This window comes from Jaculus jaculus, chromosome 1, assembly GCF_020740685.1.
Source record: "Jaculus jaculus isolate mJacJac1 chromosome 1, mJacJac1.mat.Y.cur, whole genome shotgun sequence".
In the NCBI taxonomy this organism is placed as follows: Eukaryota; Metazoa; Chordata; class Mammalia; order Rodentia; family Dipodidae; genus Jaculus; species Jaculus jaculus.
The window spans coordinates 48097937-48121640 of record NC_059102.1 but is presented as its reverse complement, the minus strand read 5'-3'; the positions used below and the strand labels follow the sequence as shown (position 1 = coordinate 48121640).

The 23704-nt window shown below is 42.1% G+C and overlaps 1 protein-coding gene and 1 non-coding gene across 2 annotated transcripts in view; one reads left to right on the top strand and one right to left on the bottom strand.

Annotated features, from left to right (window-relative positions):
* Positions 1-202: 202 nt before the first annotated feature.
* On the bottom strand, positions 203-3346 carry LOC101599628. Its single transcript, XR_006633857.1, has 2 exons — positions 3228-3346; positions 203-679 (listed from the first exon to the last, which is right to left on the bottom strand). It is a non-coding gene; the product is annotated as a killin, p53 regulated DNA replication inhibitor (transcript).
* A 190-nt stretch (positions 3347-3536) lies between these two features.
* The window catches only part of Pten (phosphatase and tensin homolog), a 92205-nt gene continuing 72037 nt past the window's right edge, over positions 3537-23704 (top strand). The window contains exons 1-2 of the mRNA XM_045151405.1: positions 3537-3603; positions 3742-4599. Coding sequence (XP_045007340.1) covers positions 3537-3603; positions 3742-4599 — 925 coding nt within the window. The remainder of the gene's footprint in view (positions 3604-3741; positions 4600-23704) is intronic.

Below are 23704 nucleotides of genomic sequence, written 5' to 3'. Positions count from 1 at the left end.
CAATTAAGTAAATAAATATTCACAGGGTATGGTGGCCCACACTTTTAATCCCAGCACTCAGGAGGCTGAAGTAGGAGGATCACAGTGAGTTTGAGACCAGTGTGGGGCTATGGAGTAAGTTCTAGGCCAGCCTGGGCTACAGTGAGAACCTACCTAAAAACAAACAAACAACAAACAAACAAAAAACCCAAGATAAAAAAGGTTACAGTAGTATTTCTTTTAGGAATATATTTAACCCTGGGAAGGGGAAGAGCTTTTATTCAGAGATTTCCAAAGATGACAGCAACTCCTCTTGATGTTGCTGTCTGTCTGGCCACATACTTGCCAACATCTGTTATCTTTTCAATCGTCACTAAAGAGGAGAGGAGCTGATGTTCAGGGAACCAGCAAAACCTTTCCCTTTTTCTTCCTTCACTTGGAAGTGCTCCTGGGCTGATCTCCTATTTCAGCACTTCAGTGCTGTGACAGGTCTGCTTTCAGCTCCACAGTACTGCTGCGGCGACTGAAGAGATTCTCTCCTCCCGCGCAGCACCAGGAAGCACAGGAAGGAACCCTGTTTCTTTCTCTTGCCAGAAAAGATTTCGGAGCTTCTCAGATGTTATAAGATTAATTATCAAGCAAGGTGGCTCCAGGGACAGTAAGATGGTGCTAACAGGGACTCTTGGGACCGATCAGCAACCTGAGAAAGAAACATAGTTTACCCTGTTCAATCTACTGTTCTTTACTTACCTTCTTCACCTTCCATTTCTCTTTTCTCTATCAAGCAGTAGTTGATACTCAATACAGCCTTGTATCTTATAAACACCTTCACATCAGGTTGTGTGTAAAACAGAGCTTTCTATTTCACATTAGGCTGTGTGAACAAGACTTAAATCCTTGGTAACCAACAGGAGTCCTTTGTCCTTCTGCTCCCAGATTGCTCTAATCTGTGGTCCTTGCCTCTGTCAACTGACCAGAACCATGCTCAAAAACAGCCTCCAATACACATCAACGCATTAGCTTCTGCACACTGACAATGCTTGCAGAGATATCTTAAAAGGATGTATATAAATGCAAGGTTTGAGTAGCCTTGGAGATCTCTAATAGCATTGTAAATATCACTGGTTTAATTAGTAGTCCTATGCTTAGGTAATGGCCCCTGGCTCTCCGAGCTGGGCCTCTTGAGGTTTCTAGGCTTCAGGGGCTGACTGCAACTGTGATGCTCACACATACAATCTTCTTTCTCATACACTTCATAAATCCTCCGCTGACCTGCCTAGGCACCTCTTCACAATTATTGCAACACCCATGATAATTGATTACTATTTCCCTAGATTTCTAAAATGACCCAGTGTTTCAGCCTAGGTCTCAAGTCAAATTCTTTTAGACTCAAATTGTTGTCTGGAGAACTATGTCCTTGGGGAAAGAATAAAAATGGAAGAGATTCCTAGATTGGTGTTGGATGATGTCATTTCTCTCCAAGCAGAAGGTGGATTGCTTGCTTTGTAGCTGGCTCATGGGGGAGGGGAAATGCGCTCCAGTTATCAGCATTTTCTGAGCTAGCTCTCGTACCGAGCGACAGGTCAACCAATCCCGGCAATAAGCGTTGACTTGACAGGTTTGTTCTGGGCTAACAGCCACTGACTAGGTTCTCAGACCAGATAAGTCAGTAGGCTGAGTCTACAGTAGGTGGGGCGCGCTCACCAGCTCAGGGGCAGTGACTGGGAAGTTTGTTGCAACATCGGTGCAGCTGGGCAGCGGGCTGCAACAGGAGATACCCTTTTGCCCCCACGAGTATAGAACCACCAGGGTTCACCCCAGCCGCGAGGGTTGGGGGAGGAGAGAGATAAAGAGAGGTGAGATGCGCCAGACCCCCTGCGGGGCAGCCCCTTCGTTCTCCCACGGTGGGGACCGCGCAGGGCTGACGGGTCCGGAGCGAGGAGACTCAAGTCCGGTTCCTCGGGCACGCTTTGGGTGTAGCAGGCGAGGGGTAAGGGTCAGCTTGGGGACTCCCCCCGTCCCTCCATTAGGCAAGGATTGGCGGCGGGGGCACGTGCCTGGATGTGGGTGCTTGTGTAACCAGCTTCCCAGGCGCTCACCTCGGCAGCGCTCCTGGCAGAGAGCACGTCGGTCCCTCTTTTTCCCACTGCGACCCCGGAAAGAGCCGCGGCCCCGCTGCCCCCTAGCCGGCGGGACCACCGGAGCCAAGCACTTGCCTCCCGGAGCAAATAGACAGGGGAGTGGGAATTTGGAAAGTTCCCCAACTAGGAACACACGTGACCCCTACGGAAAGTAGTTCCGACCGCGCGAGCGTATCCCTCCACCTCCCGTTTGAACCCGCCCCGGGCCGCCTCGCCCCGCCCACTCGCGGGCTGCGGCCGCCTACGGTTCCGTACTTGGCACTCGGGACCCGCCACCGGGTCCTCGAGCGTGTTCCGTCTGGCGTGGGCCAGGACCCGATCTACCCAGCCGGATTTTCACAGCGGCCGAGAGAATAAAAAAATAATAATAATAATAAAAAGAACAGGGGAGGGATGACGTAGCCCCTAAGGCCGGGGTCGGAGCTGCGCTCCGTGTGCGCCGAGCGGAGCGGAGACCCGCGGGGCTCCGAGGGGCAGGGGGAGGGGGCCGTGGGGCGCAGCCCCTCTCGGGGACCCGCCGTCCCTCTGCGCGGGCAGGTGTTCGTGGGGGCCCTGGGAATCCGGTGGAGGCGCACGCGTGTGCGATCGGCGCACACCGCCGGCACGCTTAGGTGGGGACGGGCGCGCTCGCCAACGTGAACCGAGTAGCCTGGGAAGTAAGAGGTGGGGCGGCGAGGGGGAGCCGGACGTGTCGGCGAGAAGACGCTGGAGACACAATGAGGGGGTGTTCTTTGTGCAAAAGACCTGACACTTCGGGGACGCGGCGGGGGAGGGGCGGGTCACCTGGGGGAAGACCCCTGCGATCCGACGACAGCGCCAAAGGACAGCGAGAGCGCAAGCTACGGCGGGCGGAAAAAAGAAAAAAACAAACAAACAAAAAAAAACCCCACCTCGGGCTCGGAGGCCGAGCAGAACGGCTGTGTATGTGTGTGCGTGCGTGCGTGCGTGCAGGGACCGTCCTCTGCATCCCCTTGTCCTCGAACCCGCGCGGTCACCTGGTCCCTTTGCACCTGCGCGCCAGGGTCACCGCCGCAGGCAGAGATCCTGCTTAGTGCACGGTCCCCGCCCTCCCCCACCTCGGCTCTCACAACTCCGTCTAACGCTCACCCGCACCCCTGCCCGGCTGGGCTTCCAGGTAGACGCCTAGCTGGGGTCCCCCGCAAGCCGCGCACATCGAGGCGGGAGCTTCCGAGCGAGTCGCGGCCGTCCCACTGGGCATGCTCAGCGGCGCCGGCAGGTTGGGAGCACCGCGTCCGCCCCTCCCCCGCCCCGCGCGCCCCTCCCCCGCCCCCGGCGCGTCCCGTCCGTCCGCCCCTCGCCCGCCTCCCTCCTCCCCTCCGGGTCCCGGACTCTTCCCAGGCGCGGCGGCGGCGGCGGCGGCGGCGGCGGAGGGGGCGGGCTGACCGGCGGACGGTGATGTGGCGGGACTCTTTGTGCACTGCGGCAGGATACGCGCCGGGGCGTCGGGCCGCGGCTGCGCTCGGCTCTCTCCTCTCGGAAGCTGCAGCCATGATGGAAGTTTGAGAGTTGAGGCGCTGTGAGGCTAGGCCCGGCGCTAGGCGAGGGAGATGAGAGACGGCGGCGGCCGCGGCCCCGAGCCCCTCTCAGCGCCTGTGAGCAGCCGCGGGGGCAGCGCCCTCGGGGAGCCGGCCGGCCCGAGGAGGCCGCAGCCGCGGCGGCGGCGTTGCTCGCGTGCGCTCGGGCTCTTCTGAGCGTGCTGCAGCCTCTTCTTCCCGGGCTCTCGCGAGGGAACGTGGAAGCCGTGGGCTCGGGCGGGAGCCGGCGGAGGTTCGGCGGCTGCACCTCCCGCTCCTGGAGCGGGGGGGAGGAGAGGCGGCGGCTGCGGCGGCGGCGGCGGCGGCTGCGGCCGCGGCTCCGCCGAGGGGGTCCGAGTCGCCTGTCACCATTTCCAGGGTTGGGGACGCCGGAGAGTTGCTCTCTCCCCTTCTCCTGCCTCCAACACGGCGGCGGCGGCGGCGGCGGTACATCCAGGGACCCGGGCCGGTGTTGAACCTCCCCTCCTCCGCCGCCGCCGCAACCCCTCTGGCCCGGGCTCCGCAGGCCGTCGGAGGAGGAGGAGGAGGAGGCAGCCGCCGCCGCTGCTGCTGCGAGGATCCTTCTTCGTCCGCTCCCCATCCCGCCGCCGCCGCCGCCGCCGCCGCCGCCGCTTCGGCCAGGCCTCTGGCTGCTGAGGAGAAGCAGGCCCAGGCGCTGCATCCATCCGGCAGCCGCCGCTGCTGCAGCCATTACCCGGCCGCGGTCCAGGGCCAGGCGGCAGCCGAGCGAGGGGCATCCGCGACCGCCAAGTCCAGAGCCATTTCCATCCTGCAGAAGAAGCCCCGCCACCAGCAGCTTCTGCCATCTCTCTCCTCCTTTTTCTTCAGCCACAGGCTTCCAGACATGACAGCCATCATCAAGGAGATCGTTAGCAGAAACAAAAGGAGATATCAAGAGGATGGATTCGACTTAGACTTGACCTGTATCCATTTCTGCGGCGGTGTACCTCTTTGCTTCTTTTTCTGTCTCCCCCCCCCCCCGTCACTCTGATAACGTGGGAGGAGACGGATGCGAAAATTTGCCGTAGTTGGGTGACTATTAACGTTTAACCCTGCTCACACTCTTCTAAGATCGTGTATTTTGTGTGTCTTTGCGGTGTGTTTAGCCTAGGGTGTGTTCGGCGAGTCGGGACTCACGCCTGGTTGCAAGTGTCAAGGCACTAGATTGGTTCTTTTTTTTTTTTTTCTTCCAGTCTAGCTCTGTGGTCTCTTCCTATGGACCATTGTCCGTTAATACAGAGTCCAGAACGCTGTAAGTGGATTGGGGGGGGGGGGTCGGTGAACTACTCGTGTACATGAATTAAAAAAAAAAAAAGACCCTTTGAGGTTGAGCATATTTCGATTAGATCTTGACTTAGGCCCTAGATGAAGGGTATAGATCAGATTAAAATGAAAGTTAATACTGCACGTACGCATGTTGCATCAGAATCATGCAGTGATTGTTTTTAGTTTCCTGGGTTGCATTGATATATTCTAAAATGTGGCTTGTGGACTGATTTGCATAACTTTGAAGCATTGTCATTTTCAGTATGTGCGGTGGTCATATGAGGGTAAAATAGGGTTGTATGTTTAAACTGACTTAATTACAACTTTGAGCTGCCTTTAGAAGTTTTGTAGTTTGAAATCGTTCGCGCCTCATACTATATCTTATTGGAGCTCTTAGGACTTTGCTAAATTAGGCTTTTTTCCCCCTGATTACATGGGATGGGGCATAAAATTTGCATTTTAGTAGCATTTTATGTTCTGTGGACTTGTCATGCAGGATAGAATGGAGATTGTGCAGTTTTTGACCCCAGATGATGGTCATGTCCGTGTAGGTTCAAGGGTATTGTGTGTAGCAAATGATTGCTAAGACTGAACTTCAGCTCTCATGAAATTTTAAATACTGTGAACCAGAATTTACTGCTCACTTTTTTTTTTAAGGTTTCAGGTGCTGTGATACATTTGAATATCCATTAATTCTACGCCGATTTGTGTAGGATATCAAATATAATTTACCCGATAATATAGAGAAGTACCAGCGATAGTGGATCGCTGGCTTCAGATTGTAGGTATGAGAGTTTTTTGCATACAGTAACTTACTGAATCAGCTTTTTGAATAAGACAAGACATCCAAGAATTTTCACAGTATAAAGTTTTGATTGTCTGAAAGTTAGGCCTTTGTATTTCACACGTTTGTGGTTACCAGAAAGCGTTAATCTTTGCAGATTCAGATATAACACTTTTTAATCAGGGATTAAAACAGACACTTCCCTTTTGCAGAGTGGAAAGAAAGTATTGACAGGAATTGAGAGCTGTTGGTAGTCAGTGTTTAAGGTGTGTGAAGACAATTGTTACTGATCTGTAGTGACTGAAGCTTTAAGATCTATCAGGGACCTGTTTAGACCCAGAATTTCATGATGTGCATTGTAGCAGTGAACAATATATTAAGTGAAAATTCTGCAATGATGTGTTAATAGGGTACTCTTATACAAGTTACTTTTTAGTTAATGTCACTAAACATTTTCTTAAAGCTAGAATGACACAAGTGTGCCTATGTGTCCTGCTAATACTTAGAACTTTGTGGAGAACACTTCTTTTTTTAAAAGAAAATTTTATTTTGGAAGAGGTTTTATTTTCTGTTACATGAGCTGTATATAAGCATCCAAAGCTATTTTTGTCAAAGTTTTTGTTTTGAAATAAAAATGAAACTAAGTTTTCTGTTCAAAATAATATTCTAAAAGAAATTAAGGAGTCTGCATTACTTGAAAAACTTTATTAAAGGTGAACTTGACCTTCCCAAAAGATAGGGAAAACTTCTGACTTGTGCCTTACTCAACAAGTCAGAATTACTATTGTTGTGAATTAATGGTAGTAATGTTTATATGTAAGAATAATTACTAATTGGTATCTTGAACTTTAAAAAAGTCCCTGTTTAAAGAAATAATTAGAATATCCTCTAGACTGATTTCTCTTTGCTCTCAAAGTACACTTAACACTGATTTTGCTGTTCCCACTTGATTTAAAATTGTCGAGGCTATAGGACTAAGATTATTTTGCTAGAGTTTTACATGTGAACAGTGAAATTGTTGGCAATTTCTCCATTGATTTCATAGCACATGAAATTTTTGTAACTTAAAATGCTAAACATCTTCTTTTAGTTTTGATATGTAGATGTGTAGAAAGCAGTATCAAATATTGCATCAAATGACTAATTACACTTAATTTCTAGAGTTGTGGTTTTTATGGAGCCAAATGTTGATATGAAAACCGAGTCATCAGGGAAAAAGTCAGTGAAGTCCTTACACTTTTAAGTTGTCCTCACATTTGTGACACATCAGAGCCCTCTGGTTTGCTTGCATTCACATTAGTGTTTGCTGGCTTCCTGGGGTAGGGTATTAAAGGGATCATTGAAGACAATCTGGAGCAGGTTGTAGTATGTAGTTCAGCAGTGAGGCTGCTCAAAGTTAAATTTCCTTATGAAAACAGTAGATGGAATATTTTTATTTACTGAGGAAGGCTAATCATGAAGTGATTTCCTTAACTAGCTGAGAATTCAGTTTTAAAAATCATTTGCAAAATTGAATTATCAAATTATTTATTGGGTTTTCTTAACAGTCTGGAAAAAGCGAGGCTGAATGTGAGACTTAAAGATTTAGTGTTAGTACATGGGAAGTTAAGTTTTCTGTAATGTTTTTACTGTTTGATAGGTTTGCCTCTTTAAACACTGATGTTCAAGGGAACAGTTTTAACTTGTAGAGAGGACAGTGACCGCTAACATTAGCTTTTTTTTTTTGAGGCAAGTTCTCAAACTCTAGCCCAGGTTGACCTGAAACTCACTCTGTTGTCCCAGGCTAGCCTCAAGTCACAACTATCCTCTTACCTTTGCCTCCCTAGTCCTGGGATTGAAGGCATGCACCATCAAGCCTTGATGTTAGCTGTATTTTTTAAGGTGATTATTGAAATTACGCTTTTTTAAAAAAATGATTCTATCCACAATCTTTATTTTATATTGCTTCATAGTAAGATGCATTTCAGAAAATTGATTGCAGCACCTAAAAATCTCTGGTAATTTACAAATTTTATTTTTCAGAAAATAAGAGCAAAAAGAATAATTTTCATTTTATGTAAATCAGTGTAAGGAAAATAAATTTTATTGATGTCAACTACAAAAGTTATACAGTACAGTCATGCAAACTTATTTTGCTTATAAAGTATTCATAATAAACAATTAAAGTTGCACATGGTAACATAACCACTTTAACACTTAATTTTAGAAAGTAGAGAAAGACTCATTTTTATTGCTTTAAAAATTTTTACTTTAGCAACATAATGAAGGAGTCCGGTAATTTTAATTTCTGTGTGGAACATTATCTCTACTTCCTCAATAGCTACATACAATAAACTTTTTTTTCTTTTTCGAGGTAGGGTCTTGCTCTAGCCCAGGCAGATCTGGAATTAACTATGTAATCTCAGGCTGGCCTAGAACTCACACTGATCCTTCTACCTCTGCTTCCTGAGTGCTGGGATTATGTGCTGGGATTATGTGCCATTTTATCTGGCACATAAACTTTTTAGTGTTAGGAAATGAAATCATTTTTTATTTCCAAATGTTTTCATTTTAAAATACATCCTTATTTCATTTTTACTTTTTGATTTTTCGAGGTAGGGTCTCACTGTAGCCGAGGCTGACCTGGAATTCACTAGGTAATCTCAGGGTGTCCTAAAACTCACAGCAATTCTCCTACCTCTGCTTCCCGAATGCTGGGATTAAAGACATGCACCACTACACTGGCTACATCCTTATTTGCTATTAATTTGTTTGGTGATATCTTAATAGCTTTTGAGAATATTTAAAAATATTTTAATGTATTTATTTGTAAGGAGAGAGAGAGAATGAGTAGTAAGAATGGGCACTTCAGGGCCTCTTGCCATTGCAAATGAACTCCAGGTACATGTGCCACTTTGTGCTTCTGGCTTTATGTGGGTAGTGGGTAACTGAACTCAGGCCATCAGCCTTTGCAAGCAAGTGCCTTTAATTGCTGAGCCATATTTCCAGACCCTCTTTAAGAATTATTCATTTCAGGAAAATGAATTTACGGTTTTAACATTTATTTTTAGTAAACATTAAGTTTTCAGTTTTAATTTTGTGTCTCAGTCCTTCTAATAAGGTCAAACATAGGAATTTTCTTTTTTCAAGGTGGGGTCTTGTTCTATCCGAGGCTGACTTAAAATTCACTCTGTAGTCTCAGGCCAGCCTCTAGCCCGCCGTGATCCTTCTACTTCAGCTTCCTGAGAGCTGGGGTTAAAGGTGTGTGCCACCATGCCCAGAAACTACAGGAAATAATTTTTTTTCCATTTATTTATTTGCAAGGAGAGAGAGCATGGGTACATCAGCACTGCAAAGGAACTCCAGACACATGTACCACTCTGCATCTGGCTTTATGTGGGCATTAGGGAGTTGAACCTGGGACCAACAGGCCTTGTAAGCAAATGCCTCCAATTGCTGAGCTATTTCTCCAGTCCAAAATGTTTTTATCTTTAGGACATATGGAGAATAGAAACGTTTGTGTAGCAGTTTTTCATTTACTTGAACTGTTAGGACTTTGCCACATTTTAAGTATTTAGCTTTATTATTAGTTATTAATGTAGCTTAAGAAAATTGTTTAGTACCATTTTTTTTCCCTGTAGAAACTACTGTCAAGCAGCATAAAACTTGTATTACATAGAATTCATTACTCTTGAGTTTTATTCTCTTTTTCTCCTCTCTCTAAATAACTTGGTTTTCAGAGCCAACATTAGAAAATTTATTTTGTGGTACATTTATTAAGAAAAATTGTTAGGGTTTGTTGTATTGATAATGATTCTGGACAATTTTTCTTTTAAATATTTTATTTTTATTTATTTATTTGACACAGAGAGAGAATGAATATGAGAATGAATGAATATGGGAGCACCAGGGCCTCCAGTCAATGCAAACGAACTCCAGACACATACACCACCTTATACATCTGGCTAATGTGGGTCCTGGGAATTGAACCTGGGTCCTTTGGCTTTGCAGGCAAACGCCTTAACCGCTCAGCCATCCCTCCAGCCCGATTCCAAACATTTTTGTATACACTTACAAGATCATGGTCAGAAAGTATTTCTGTAGATACTCAGTTATTTATAGTTGTTTTCCTTTTATTTTATTTATTTTCATTTTTTTGGTTTTTCAAGGTAGGGTCTCACTTTAGCTCAGGCTGACCTGGAATTCTCTGTGTAGTCTCAGGGTGGCCTTGAACTCCTGCCTCCCAAGTGCTGGGATTAAAGGCATGCGCCACCATGCCCGGCTTTATAGTTGTTTTTTTACCTGGTAATTTTGAGATGAATGTGGGTGCTTTTAGGGATATTGGTGATGTTGAATGAAGAGCCTTAAAGCTCAACAAACAGATAGCCTTAACTATTTTTTTTTCAAGTATTTTATTTTCTTTATTTGCATGTGTGTGTGTGTTGGTAAGCCAAGGGTCTTTTGCCCCTGCAAGGGGACCCCAGACACTGTTTGCATCTGGCTTTTCTTGGGTACTTGGGAATGGAAACCAGGCTTTGTGAGCACACATCTTTAATCCCTGAGCCGTCTTCACAGCCCCCCCCCTTTTTCTGAGGCAAGCCCAACAGATGGCCCTCCCCCTTTTATGAGAAAGAGTGAGAGCGTGTGAGAGAGAGATAATTGGTGCTCCAGGGCCTCCAGCCACCGTCATTGAACTCCAGACACGTGAGCCACCTTGTGTGCATGTACGACCTTGTGCTCTTGTGTCATGTGCGTCTGATTTAGGTGGGACCTGTTAAGTCCAACATGGGTTCTTAAGCTTCACAGGCATGTGTCTTAGCCACTAAGTTATCTCTCCCACCTTCCTTAACTCTTTTTTATAGGGCCATATTATTATCATACATTCATGGTAGGTGGCTAAGTGTTTTGGTATGTGAGTAATAGTTCTTGTATTGAGTATATTAGGAAAGATGAAATTAGAATATTAGATTTGTCCCCTTCTAGTTTCATATTTTCTTAGTGGTTGCAGAAGAAAGGTACTGGCAATTTCATTTATTGAAATAATTTGCACTTGCTGCTTTTAGCAGGCAAGTATTATCAAAGTAAACATACTTTCAGCAAGAATTAATTTGGTTTGTGGCTATTTTTGTAGTTTTTTGAAATAGGGCCTCGCTGTAGCCCAGGCTGACCTGGAATTCACTATGTAGTCTCGGGGTGGCCTCAAACTCAAGACAGTCCTCCTACCTCTGCCTCCTTAGTGTTGGGATTAAAGGCGTGTGTCATCACACCCAGCTAGGAAGAATTAATTTTGGATAGGAAGCTTTATTTTCAGAATCAGTAAAGCAGACTCTTCATCTGCAACAGTTAGTTGGGGCATGTGTGGGCATCTCCCCCACATTAGATATATGCTTGTTGAAAGTGTTGAGATGATGGAGAAGTGGCCACATCTGCTAGCAAAATACTCTTGACCTGAAGTACATTGTGTGGAAAAGATTGTTAACATACTATATTTTGAGAGAAATTAACCAAATAGTTATCACCAGTAGTCATCACTTTTAAAAAGGATCAATGAACTTAACTTATGTTAGAATTGTGTATGTTCTGTTTCTGAAAATGAATTTTCTTCTCTTTCAAGAGTAGATTACCTAGGAAGATACTGTGTTATCATTTTTAAATAGGATTAAGACTATCTTAAGTTACATTAAAATATGACTGTATTTTATATACATTGTTTTCATTTTAGGTTTTAGACAGTGTAGGCACTAGAACCAGACTGCCTGTGTGTTCACCTTGGCTCTCTGTCACTTAGTAGCTGGATGACTGAATAAGTTACTTAACTTTTCCCAGTCTTATTTTATCTTAAAAAAAGGGAGCTAAAGGTACTCATTACAGGAGTTGGTTTTGACTAGACAATATGTGTTGCTGGGTGTAGGGCACATGAGGGTAGTCCCAGCACGGCAGAAGCTGGAGGATATCAGCCCATTCCAGTTCAGCCTGGTCTATGTAATGAGTTCCAGGCCAGCCAGGTTACATAGTGAAAATCTGTTTCCATATACTAAAAAAACCAACCAAACAACGACAAAAAAAATGGCAGAAGTAATTCACTTAAGAGTGTCTTCCTTATTGTCAATAACTGAATACTTGCTACTGCTCTTAAAAATTATAATTTCAGGGCTGGAGAGATGGCTTAGCGGTTAAGCACTTGCCTGAGAAGCCTAAGGACCCTCGGTTCGAGGCTCAGTTCCCCAGGACCCATGTTAGCCAGATGCACAAGGGGGCGCACACATCTGGAGTTCGTTTACAGAGGATGGAAGCTCTGGCACGCCCATCCTCCCTCCCTCCCTCCCTCCCTCCCTCCCTCCCCCCCTCCCTCCCTCCCCCCCCCCCCTCTCTCTCTCTCTCTCTCTCTCTCTCTCTCTCTCTCTCTCTCGCTCTCTCTTTGTCTTTCTCTCTGCCTCCTCCTCTCTGTTGCTCTCAAATAAACAAAAAAAATTATAATTTCAGATTATCTACATAGAAAAATTATTTGTATTTTCATTTTTGAATGAGCAGTATTTGCACATGAATTTGTTCAGGGTAGGTTATGTTGCAATTGGCACACATTATTTTATTTTATTTTTTTAATTTTTATTAACATTTTCCATGATTATAAAATATATCCCATGGTAATTCCCTCCCTCCCCACCCCCACACTTTCCCATTTGAAATTCCATTCTCTGTCATATTATCTCCCCATTACAATCATTGTAATTACATATATACAATATCAACCTATTAAGTATCCTCCTCCCTTTCTTTCTCTTCTCTTTATGTCTCCTTTTTAACTTACTGGCCTCTGCTACTAAGTATTTTCCTTCTCACGCAGAAGCCCAGTCATCTGTAGCTAGGATCCACATATGAGAGAGAACATGGGCACACATTATTTTTTAAAATAGGGAAATATAAAGAAAGAAAAGGGGGGTGGGTGGAGAGATGGCTCAGTGGTTAAAGAACTTGTCTGCAAACCTAACCACCTGAGTTTGAATCCCCACTATCCATACAAAGCCGGACACACAAAGTGGCACATGAGTCTAGAGTTTTATTTATTTATTTATTTATTTATTTATTTGAGAGTGACGGACACGGAGAGAAAGACAGATAAAGGGAGAGAGAGAGAATGGGCGCGCCAGGGCTTCCAGCCTCTGCAAACAAACTCCAGACGCGTGCGCCCCTTTGTGCATCTGGCTAACGTGGGACCTGGGGAACCGAGCCTCAAACCGGGGTCCTTAGGCTTCACAGGCAAGTGCTTAACCGCTAAGCCATCTCTCCAGCCCTAGAGTTTATTTTGTCTAGAGTTCATTTGTAGTGGCAGAAGGCCCTAACATGCCCATTTTCTCTGTTTGTCTCTCTTCTCTCAATTTTTCTGCTTCTAAATAAGTAAAAAAGAAATAGTGAAAGTCAGGTGTAATATCTGTGATTTTGCTGTCTCACCACAAATAGGAGTATATTTACACAGATAGTTGACCAAAGAAAATGTAATGATATCAAAAAATATTTTAAAATATTAAAGAAAAATGAAAACTTCAGTACTTTATTAGTATAGCATAGTGTGAAGTAGAACATCTGTCTGTCTGTCTGTCTGTCTGTCTGTCTATCTATCTATCTATCTATCTATCTATCTATCTATCTATCTATATTTTTTTTTTGTTTTGTTTTGAGGTAGCTTCTCACTGTAGCACAGGTTGACCTGGAATTCACTGTCATCTCAGGGAGCCTTAAACTCACAGTTATCCTCCTACCTCTGCCTCCCAAGTGCTGGGATTAAAGGCGTGCACCACTACACCTGGCCTTAATATTTGAGAAAGAGGCAGATAGAGGGACAATGGGCACACCAGGGCATCTAGCCACTGCAAATGAACACCAGATGCATTCACTACTTTGTACATTTGCCTTTGTGTGAGTACTGGAGTATTGAACACTGGTCCTTAGGCTTTGCAGGCAAGCCTCTTAAACTCTGAATATCTCTCTAGCCCATAAATATCTTGTATAAGAGTAAATTTTATTTAATATTGAAAGATAGATTTTTTGGTTTTTGAGGTAGTGTCTCGCTGGAGTCCAGGTTGACCTGGAATTCACTATGCATCCTCAGGGTGGCCTCGAACTCACAGTGATCTTTTGATGCCATTGATTTAACTATCATTACCTCTGCCTCCCAAGTGCTGGAATTAAAGACATGCACCACCACGCCCAGCAAGATAGGTCTATTTTAATAGCATGTTTTTTTTTTTTCTTTTTGTGACAAGGTCTTGCCGTGTAACCCTCACTTGCCTGGAGCTTGTGGCAGTCCTGAAAGCTGGGAATATAGTCATGTGCCAATATCATATTTTCTTTTCCACAAAGAAAAATCTTCATCTCTAATATAAGTTGCAGTATATAATGTAAAGGTTATGCAAACTTTTTTTTATCAGTAAAGGTATATTAGCATTTCTTTTCAAGTTCAATTTTGTGGTTTGAATGCCAGTTTGCACTTACAGCAATTTATACTTGATATAATCCACATTGTATTATTATAATAGTCTAGATTTAGTGTTAAACCTCTAATATTGCTTCACTCTTCTCATCATTTTTACATTTTGCCAAGATTTTCAATGTAATATAGGTCTTAGAAAGGAGAAGAAAGAACTTAAGGATGTGTCCTCTCTACCTGATGGTATTCTTACTAAGTGTGTAAGGAAGAAAGGCATAAGCTTAAGATGTGCCATTGCATGTGCACAGGGATTGTCATTCCCTTCTTTTTCTTTTTCCTTGAGATAGGGTCTCGCTCTAGTTCAGGCTGACCTGGAATTCACTGTGTAGTCTCAGGGTGGCCTCAAACTCACGGCGATCCTCCTGCGTCTGCCTGATTAAAGGTATGCATCACTGCACCTGGCTTCCCTCTTTTCTTATGTCGCTCCCTAGCTATATCAGGACCTTCAGTATTAAAGTACTTGGTGTCTCGTGAGTTTTCTGCTACTTTATGTGTGTTGTGGAATGATAGTGGTATTATACATGTAATTTTTACATGTTTTGTGGAGTTTTGTCATCTAGTTGTATTTTGGTCTTATGTAGGTTGTGGAGTTGAATTACACGTTTTGTTGTCTGAGCATAGCTACATTGTCCAAGTCCATTTCTCTCTTTTTGTATTTTTTAATTTTTGCTTTATTTTGTGGATTTGGATCACTACCTCAAACTTGCCACTGATGTAACTTTCATTAGAACTCTGCAGAATAACTTGAATTCTTATTTCATTCTAATATTCATATTTTTAGTTTAAAAGTACAAGCGATTTTTTTCTTTTTTAGTGACTATACACTTACATTCTGCTTATTTTAATTTACTTTTTTTTTTTAGTTTTTTTGAGGTAGGGTCTCACTCTATCCCAGGTTGACCAGGAATTCACTATGTAGTCTCAGGGTGGCTTGAAACTCACAGTGATCCTCCTACCTCTGTCTCCCATTTGCTGGGATTAAAGGCTAAAGGTGTGTGCCACCATGGAAAACACATTCTGGTAATTTTATATGTGTAATTGTTTTTGAACTTTACGGATGCAGTTACTTAATACATCATGAAAAGCACTGTTTCATTCAAGTATTTTCAAATGAGATAGATTTAAAAAAATATTTGAAAGAGAGAGGTAGGAGGAAGGGTAGGAGAGAATGGGCATGTCAGGACCTTGTTGCTGCAAATGAACTCCAGACACACAGGCCACTTTGTGCGCCTGGCTTTATGTGGGTACTGGTGAATTGAACCCAGGTCTTCAGGCTTTGCACGTAAGTACCTTTAATTTCTGAGTCATCTCTCCAGTCACAGTCAAATAAGATAGATTCTTAAAAGTAATCCATACATTCAGTATACATGTCTAAAGTTGGAGTAAACAAGTTGTGTGCCTGTGTGTGTGTGTGTGTGTGTGTGTGTGTGTGTGTGTGTGCACTTGTTCATATGTGTGTGGGGGGGTCACAGGACGACCTTGGGGTTTCTTTTCCCTCCAGCTCATTTGAAACAAGGTCTCTCTCATATTGTTTGCTACTTGGAAGGCCACACTAGCTGGCCTGTGTGCGTTAGGATTTTCTTCACTCTGTCCCACCTGCTCATAGGCTGGTTGTGATTGCATATGCCCACTTTGCAACCAGCTTTACATGAGTGCCAGGGATCTGAACTCTGGTCTCTGGCCTGCAGAGCCAGTGCATTTACCATGGGGCTATCTCCCCACCCAAATGCAGGCTCCCGCCCCCCATTTCAAACTCTCTTTAATGTAGCTTTTTGTGTACTCTTTATTCTTTTGTTTTGTTTGTTTGTTTTTTTTTTTTGTTTATTTGAGGTAGGACCTCACTCTGAGGTTCCAGGATGGTCTCAAACTGACAGCAATTCTACCTCCTCAGTGCTGGGATTAAAGGTGTGTGCCAAACCTGGCATTCTCTTTATTCTTAAACTGGAGATTAAATAGAATTAAAAACTTTTCTACTTTTAAAATGAAGTTTTGGAGCATACAAAAAATTAGGTTTTTTTTTTGTTTTTTTTTTTCCGGTTTTTCAAGGTAGGGTTTCTCCCCAGCTGAGGCTGACCTGGAATTCACTCTGTATTCTCAGGTAGGTGATCCACCTACCTCTGCCTCCTGAGTGCTGGGATCAAAGGCATATGCCACCATTCCCAGCTTAAAAGATTAGTTTTTAGGTGTTTAATTTTCAATGTATAATTTCAAATCACTTTGAGTTTGTTAGATAAAATAGAATGCTATAGTTTTTCTTAACTTCATAGCAAGAAATTTTTTTCCAGGTTTAATTTTACTGTGTTGTAAAACTTAGCATCTGACATTTATTAAAAATGCGGTGTCTTTTAGTCATAGTTTTTTTTTTTTTTTAATGTATGTCACGTACTTTACTGGCATATGAAATGCCACTGTCGCATCTAGTAGTTTTGATTAGCAAATCTTTTCTTATTTACAAAAATATATTTAAAAATATTTTATTTATTACAGAGATCTAGATAGAGAGAATGGACATGCCAGGGACTTCAGCCACTGCAAATGAATTCCAGACTGATGTGCTGCCTTGTGTATCTGGCTTACATGGGCCCTGGGGAATTGACTCTGGGTTCTTTGGCTTCGCAGGCAAATGCTTTAACTGCTAAGTCAAAGCTTCTAGCCACTGCAGAGGAACTCCAGATTGTATGAGCCACCTGTTCCATCTGGCTTACTTGAGTACTAGGGAATTAAACCTGGGTTCTTGGGCTTTGCAGGTAAGCACCTTAACTGCTAAGCCCTTTCATGACTGCCCCCCCCTCCCTGTTTTTTGAAGTGGGGTCTCACTCTAGCACAGGCCGACTCACTCTAGTTCCAGGCTGGTCTCAAACTCACAGCGATCCTCCTACCTTAGTCTCCCAAGTGCTGGGCTTAAAAGTGATGTGACACCATGCCTGGCTCATTTACCTTTTTTTTTGTTTTTGTTTTTCAAGGTAGGGTTTCACTCTAGTACAGGGTGATTCACTTTGTAATCTCAGGGTGGCCTCGAGCTCAGGGCAATCCTGCTACCTCTGCCTGAAGTGCTAAGATTAAAGGTGTGCACCACCACACCTTTTTAAAAGACTGTGAGGCAACATTGAAGCAGGCAGAGCAAACATTACTTTTCTTGGTTTTCATGCAGTTTAGCAGTTGTAGCTTCAACAGGACCAGTAGCTTGTTAAAAGGAGAAGATTGAGTCCAAAGGATAAAGGTTGTTTGGAGCGGTATTTTTCTCATACACAAACTAATATGTATTGGATGACCGCAGACTGCTTGCTCCTTCTCAGCGTTGCTGATTTCAGTGTTATGATTAGAGCCTGAGAATTTTTCTGATCCCATTCAAAGAACAACCTACCATCAAGCAAACTCTTACTGTGTTAGAATCCATTTAGGTTCACAGACATTATGTATGAATTTTTTGATTAGAATTGAAAACCTTAAATAGCTCAACATGGAAAGTATACTTATAGCTGAGGCACAGTGAGTTTAGAAAGACTGACTGCCTTGTGGATCACAAAGAACATAGGCCTACAGTATAGCTTAAATTCCTGCTCTAATTCCAGTGTCTCTAATGTGGGATAAAACTAGTAAGTTTTTGTTGTTGTTTGTTACAAGTATATAGTAAGTCTCTTTGGAGTATGGCTGCCAACTAGGGATGATTCCCTCCTACCTCTTCTCATCTGGGGCCTTTGGCTGTGTCTAGAGATATTTTGGTGAGCATGGTTCTATGTGGCAGAGGGATCTTTTGATACCTTGTGTCAGAACAGAGATGTCCCCAGCCATCCTGCAGTGCATGGGACCCTTCCTTTCCACCCTCAAGAATTAACTAGATCCAGATGGTATGCAAAATGCCTGATGCATAACAGGAACAGTAACTACCTTTGCCTTAGGTCATGGTAGCTTAAGATAAAATTGCTAATAAATGGTGGAGTGAGGCCTAATATCTAGGTTTTCTGGCTGCTGTGAGGTCAGCATTCTTAAAAGAATTTTGTCCACAAAAGATGTCCCTAGTAGGAAAAAAGATTTACTTGAATAAGATTCATGTGTTCTTTGGCTGATTGTGAGAGTATTATTTGCACATAAGCAGGTACCTTTAATCACTCATTGAGCCATCTGTCTAGCCTGAGATGATTATTTGAAACTGTTAGACAAGATTGAAGTTTTATCAGTAAACACTGTAAATGTAATGGATGATAGGCTGTATTCAGGATGGGCATACAGAATGCAGAATGGATATACTTTATAAGAATACATTCAAGTGCTGGGCGTGGTGTATGCCTTTAATCCCAGCACTGGGAGGCAGAGGTAGGAGGATTGCAGTGAGTTCAAGGCCACCCTGAGACTCCATAGTGAATTCCAGGTCAGCCTGGGGCTAGAGTGAGACCCTACCTTGAAAAAACAAAAACAAAAACAAAAAACAACATTCAAGCCAAGTGTGGTAGCTCATGTCTTTAATCCCAGCACTCGAGGAGGCTGAGGCAAGAAATAATTATGAATTTGAGGTCAGCCCATGCAACATAGTTCTAACGTGAGGCTTGTCAACCCTCAACTCCTACCCTGAATTTTTTTTTAATATTTCAGTAAGCATTTCTTTCTTATTAATTAAGTAGGGGTTTAATTAGTTTGCAATATATATATAATTATACATACACATATATATACTTAAAAACTATGTTCTTTAGTCATAGACATTTTTATTCTAAACTTTTATTGCTGTAAGCATGATAAAATACTGATGTAAAATGGTAAATTTCTATTATGTAATAAAAATTTCATTTTTTCCAGAGAAAAGAAACAGGACTTGATTAGACTCTAATAGTTCTCTGGTGCATGTTTTACATTCTTTTCTAAACCTTAAATTTGCTGTCAGCCTGGCTAAATTAAAGTGCTTTACTTACTTAAGATAAAAACTTGTATCACCGTGTAGTTTCTCTGAATTTGCAATGACGTTTTAGATTAGGCAGAGATGCGAAGAGCTGACGGAATAATAAAGATTCTTAATGTTTTGGTCTTTTAGGGTACATAAATATAATTACAAAAGTATTCAAGAATAGATTGCTTGCTATGATTTTTTGTTCAGTTTTATTTAATTTCTTTTTCACTATTGATACAAAGGATATAGTATCAAGGACTTAGTTTTAAATTCTAAATTTTGATTTAGGTTTTTGGTTGATACTCATACATACTAATAAATATTTCAAAACCAGTATGATTAATCATATAGTTTCAAATTCACTAAGAAAAACAAATAGTATTAATGCTATAATTAAATTTAATAAGGTTTAGGGTGGTTTAGTTTATGAATTAAAGCTAATTTGCTTATAATACTCAAGAAAATTTCTTATATAAAAACTTTTATACGCTGGAGAGATGGCTTAACAGTTAAAGCATTTGCCTGCAAAGCCAAAGGATCCTGGTTCGAATGTCCAGAACCCAAGTAAGCCAGATGCACAAGGGGCCACATGCGTCTGGAGCTTGTTTGCAGTGGCTGTATACCCTGGTGCGCCTAGTCTTTCTCTGCTTTTCTCTCCCTCTTTCTCTCAAATAAATAAATAAAATATATTTAAAAAAAACTTTACTAAGAGCTAGGTGTAGTGGTGCTTGCCTTTAGTCCTAGCATTGCGGGAGGCAGAGGTAGCTTTCTGAGTGCAAGGCCAGCCTGACGCTACAGAGTGAGTTACAGGTCAGCCTGGGCTAGAGTGAGACCCTGCCTCAAAAACAAAACAAAACAGCTGGAGAGATGGTTTAGTGGTTAAGGCACGTGTTTGCAAAGCCAAAAGACCCACATTCAATTTCCCCAGGACCCATGTAAGCCAGATACACGAGGTAGCATGTGTCTGGTATGCGTTTTCTCATATAAATAAATACAAAGTATTGGGAAAAAACAAAACAAACAGCTCTCCCAATACAAAAGAAAACCCCTGTTACAAAGGGAGAACAACCACTGATTGTCCTACTTCTCTAATAGCTCATGTTATCAGTTCACAGTAAAATTGAAGGGGTGTGCTCTAGTAACACTTTGTAATTGCCTTATTTTAAATTGTAAAACTTCACTTACCTGTCCATTAAAAAATTTTCATTTTGGCATTTTATTTTTGTTCATAATATCTCTCTTTTTTAAAGCTTTTAATTGACAGCTTCCATAAGTGTAGACAAATCATGATAATTTGCACCCCATTTCCATTCTCTCCTCCCCAATGCAAGTGCCTTAACCACTAAGCCATCTCTCCAGCCCCAGTATTAGTTTTATGGTAAGGAAATTGGTATATTTTGTATGTGTTAGATACTAAAGAAGAAATTATTAGCAAATTACTTTTCTCAAGTATATTTGCTAATTTATGTGTTTTGAACAAAATATTTACACATCATGGCAGAAAAGTTTTTCTCCTTTTACAAGGTACTGCCTGGCATGGTTGTGGGCACTAGTAATCCCCAACACTTAGGATATGTAGGCAGAGCTTTTAGATGTTAAAAGTCATCCTCAGTTACATAGCTAGGTGAAGACCTGTCTCAAAAACCAACAAAACAGGGTTGAGAAGATAGCTCAGCTGTTAAAGGTACTTCCTTGCAAAGCCTGATGGCATCCATTTGATTCCCCAGTAGCCAAGTAAAGCCAGATGCACAAAGTGGTACATGCATCTGGAGTTCATTTGCAGTGGCAAGAAGTCCTGTGTGTGCCCATTCTCTGTCTATCAATAAATCCAATTTTTTAAAAGGCAATACAAAAGACAGAATTGCAGTAGTATTTTTCTGAATAAAATGAAATAGTTTCAACTCTAGATTTTCAACTAGGCATGGTGTATACTTTCTTGGGTGCTTATGAAAATATAGTGATAGCAAAAGTATTTTGTTTGTGAATGTATCCGTGTTTGCTTTTTGATAATGGAGCAGTCTGGAATCTTGAGTACTTTAATGGATAAGTTGGTAGGAAATTTGTATAAAGTGACTTAGTATACTAAAAAGCATGTAAGGTTTTTCCTGTGTCAGTTGTGGTCAAGATTATGTGTAGTACTTTAAAATCTGCTAAGATTCTGGTGTTATGGCTGCTTGGTCTTTATCAGTACTGAAAGGTCACACTTGGATTCTGTAGTATCCAAGAACCAGGGTCTGCCATCTGTTACTCATATGTAGGTAAAAGTTAAGGTAATTTCGTGATTATAAGTAGTTTTAACACCTTTGTTTTTAGAATCATTTAATTGTAATATTTTGAGATCTAAGAGTAAATTTTATGCTTTTGCTAAAGTAAGAATGGATATATTATTATTTGCTTGTTCATTTATTAAAATACAAAGATACTAGTTATGAACTAAAGATTAATGAGCTGAGCTCTTACTCATTTGCTTTTGCTGAATTGTTTGGATATTGAAATGGAAGTAATTTTTTCCATATAAACTGAATTTATTTTTAAAAATTTTTATTATTTTTATTTACTTATTTGAGAGAGAGTATGAGAATGAGTGTGCCAGAATCTCTAGCCACCGCAAACAAGCTCCAGATGCATGCGCCACCTTGTGCATCTGGCTTACATGGGTTCTAGGAAATTGAACATGGGTCCTTTGGCTTTGCAAGCAACCACTAAGCCATCCCTTCAACCTTAAACTGAATTTATTAACTTTAGGAACAATAATTGAAAAGACAGAAAAGGGTCTCATATTACAGGAATTGAAAAAATTGATTATACAGTAAATGAGCAGTGGTCACACAGCAATAGACCATAAAATCAGCTAACAGAGCTAGAGTATCATTGTAAATTAGGCATCGTGCCACATTCTCACTTGCATTTCCCAATTGTAAAAGCAGATTAATTCATACTAGCTCTGTTCACTCTTGGTTTATACTTCCATCTGAACTTTATATTTGAATAGATCACTCAGCTCGCACAGCACTATGTTTCTGCTGATGTTTAAGAATCCCTCTGATGAAATGGCATGGTAGCATATGTCTGGCATCCTAGCAAATGTTGCCAGCAGCAACATGTTTTAGGCAAGATTTTTGTTTGTTAGCTTTTTGGTTGTTCTAGGTAGGGTAGCTCAGACTGACCTGGAATTCACTATGTAGTCACAGTGTAGTCTTGAACTCATGATGATCCTCCTACCTCTGCCTCCCGAGTACTGGGATTAAAATCCTGCACCACCACACCTGGCTGTGATTTTGTTATTGAAAAAAAAAATTATTTGGGCTGGAGAGATAGATGCCTTAGTGATAAAGGCACTTGCCTGTGAAGCCTAAGAACCTGTGTCCTACTCTCCAGATCCCACCTAAGTCAGACGCACCAAATGACACAAGCATGCAAGGTCATACATGTACACAAGGGGGCACTTGTGTTTGGAGTTTGAATATTTTGGTTGGAGGCCCTGGCACGCCCATTCTCTCTCTCTCTATCCCCGGCTTCCCTTCCTTCTGCACATTAAAAATCTGTTGGGTTTGCCTCAAAAAAATTATTTATTTATTTGGGTGAGAAAGGGAAAGAGGTAGATAGAGAATGGGCATGCCAGGGCCTCCAGCCACTGTAAAAGAACTGCAGAAGCCTGTACCACCTTGTATAACTGGCTTTATGTGGGTACTGGGGAATTGAACCTGGGCCCTTAGGCTTTGCAGGCTTGTACCTTAACTGGTGAGCCATCTCTATAGCCCGACTTTGGTTTTATTATGCTAGTTTTTCTAGCAAGTTGAGATATACAGGGATTCATTATAGTAAAGCTCAGTCATGGAAGTTGATTAAATAAGCAACCATAAAAATTTGCTTTTAATATTTTTAAAATTCTCTTCTTTTCCTCTCTCATAGCTTAATTTTTGCCAGCACATAAATTACCTTCCCTGTTTAAAATTTTGCTTTTGTATTTTAAGCTACTATAGTAGTTTTTTCTAACTTTGAATATCTTTTCATCCCTATGAACTTGGAGTTCCCATGCTGTATAGAAGTCTTCAAAATGCCTATTGGCTCGACATAACTTGATGAATTTTAATTTTTTAAAATTTTATTCTTTAAATATTTATTTGAGAGAGAGAGAAAGAAAGAAAATGAGCATGCCAGGGCTTCCAGTCACTGCACGTGAACTCCAGACACATGTACCCCTCCTAGAGCATTGAAGTGGGATCTTTTGGCTTTGCAGGCAAGTACCTTAACTGCTAAGCCATCTCTCCAGCCCAATTTTAATTTTTTTATTTAATTAATGTTTTAGGACTGGACAGATGGCTTAGCGGTTAGGACTGGAGAGATGGTTTAGCAGTTAAGGCATTTGCCTATGAAGCCAAAGGACCCTGATTCGAATCCCCAGGACCCATGTAAGCCAGATGCACAAGGGGCGCATGTATCTGGAGTTTGTTTGCAGTGGCTAGAGGCCCTGGCATTCCCATTTTCTCTTTGTCTCTCTCCTCTCTCTCTGCTAATAAAATAAATGATAAATAAACTTAAAAAATTTAAAATTAATGTTTTAATTTTGTTGAGAAGCTTCTTATTGTATCAAATGATTAATATCAAAAATAATATTTAATTTTAGATATT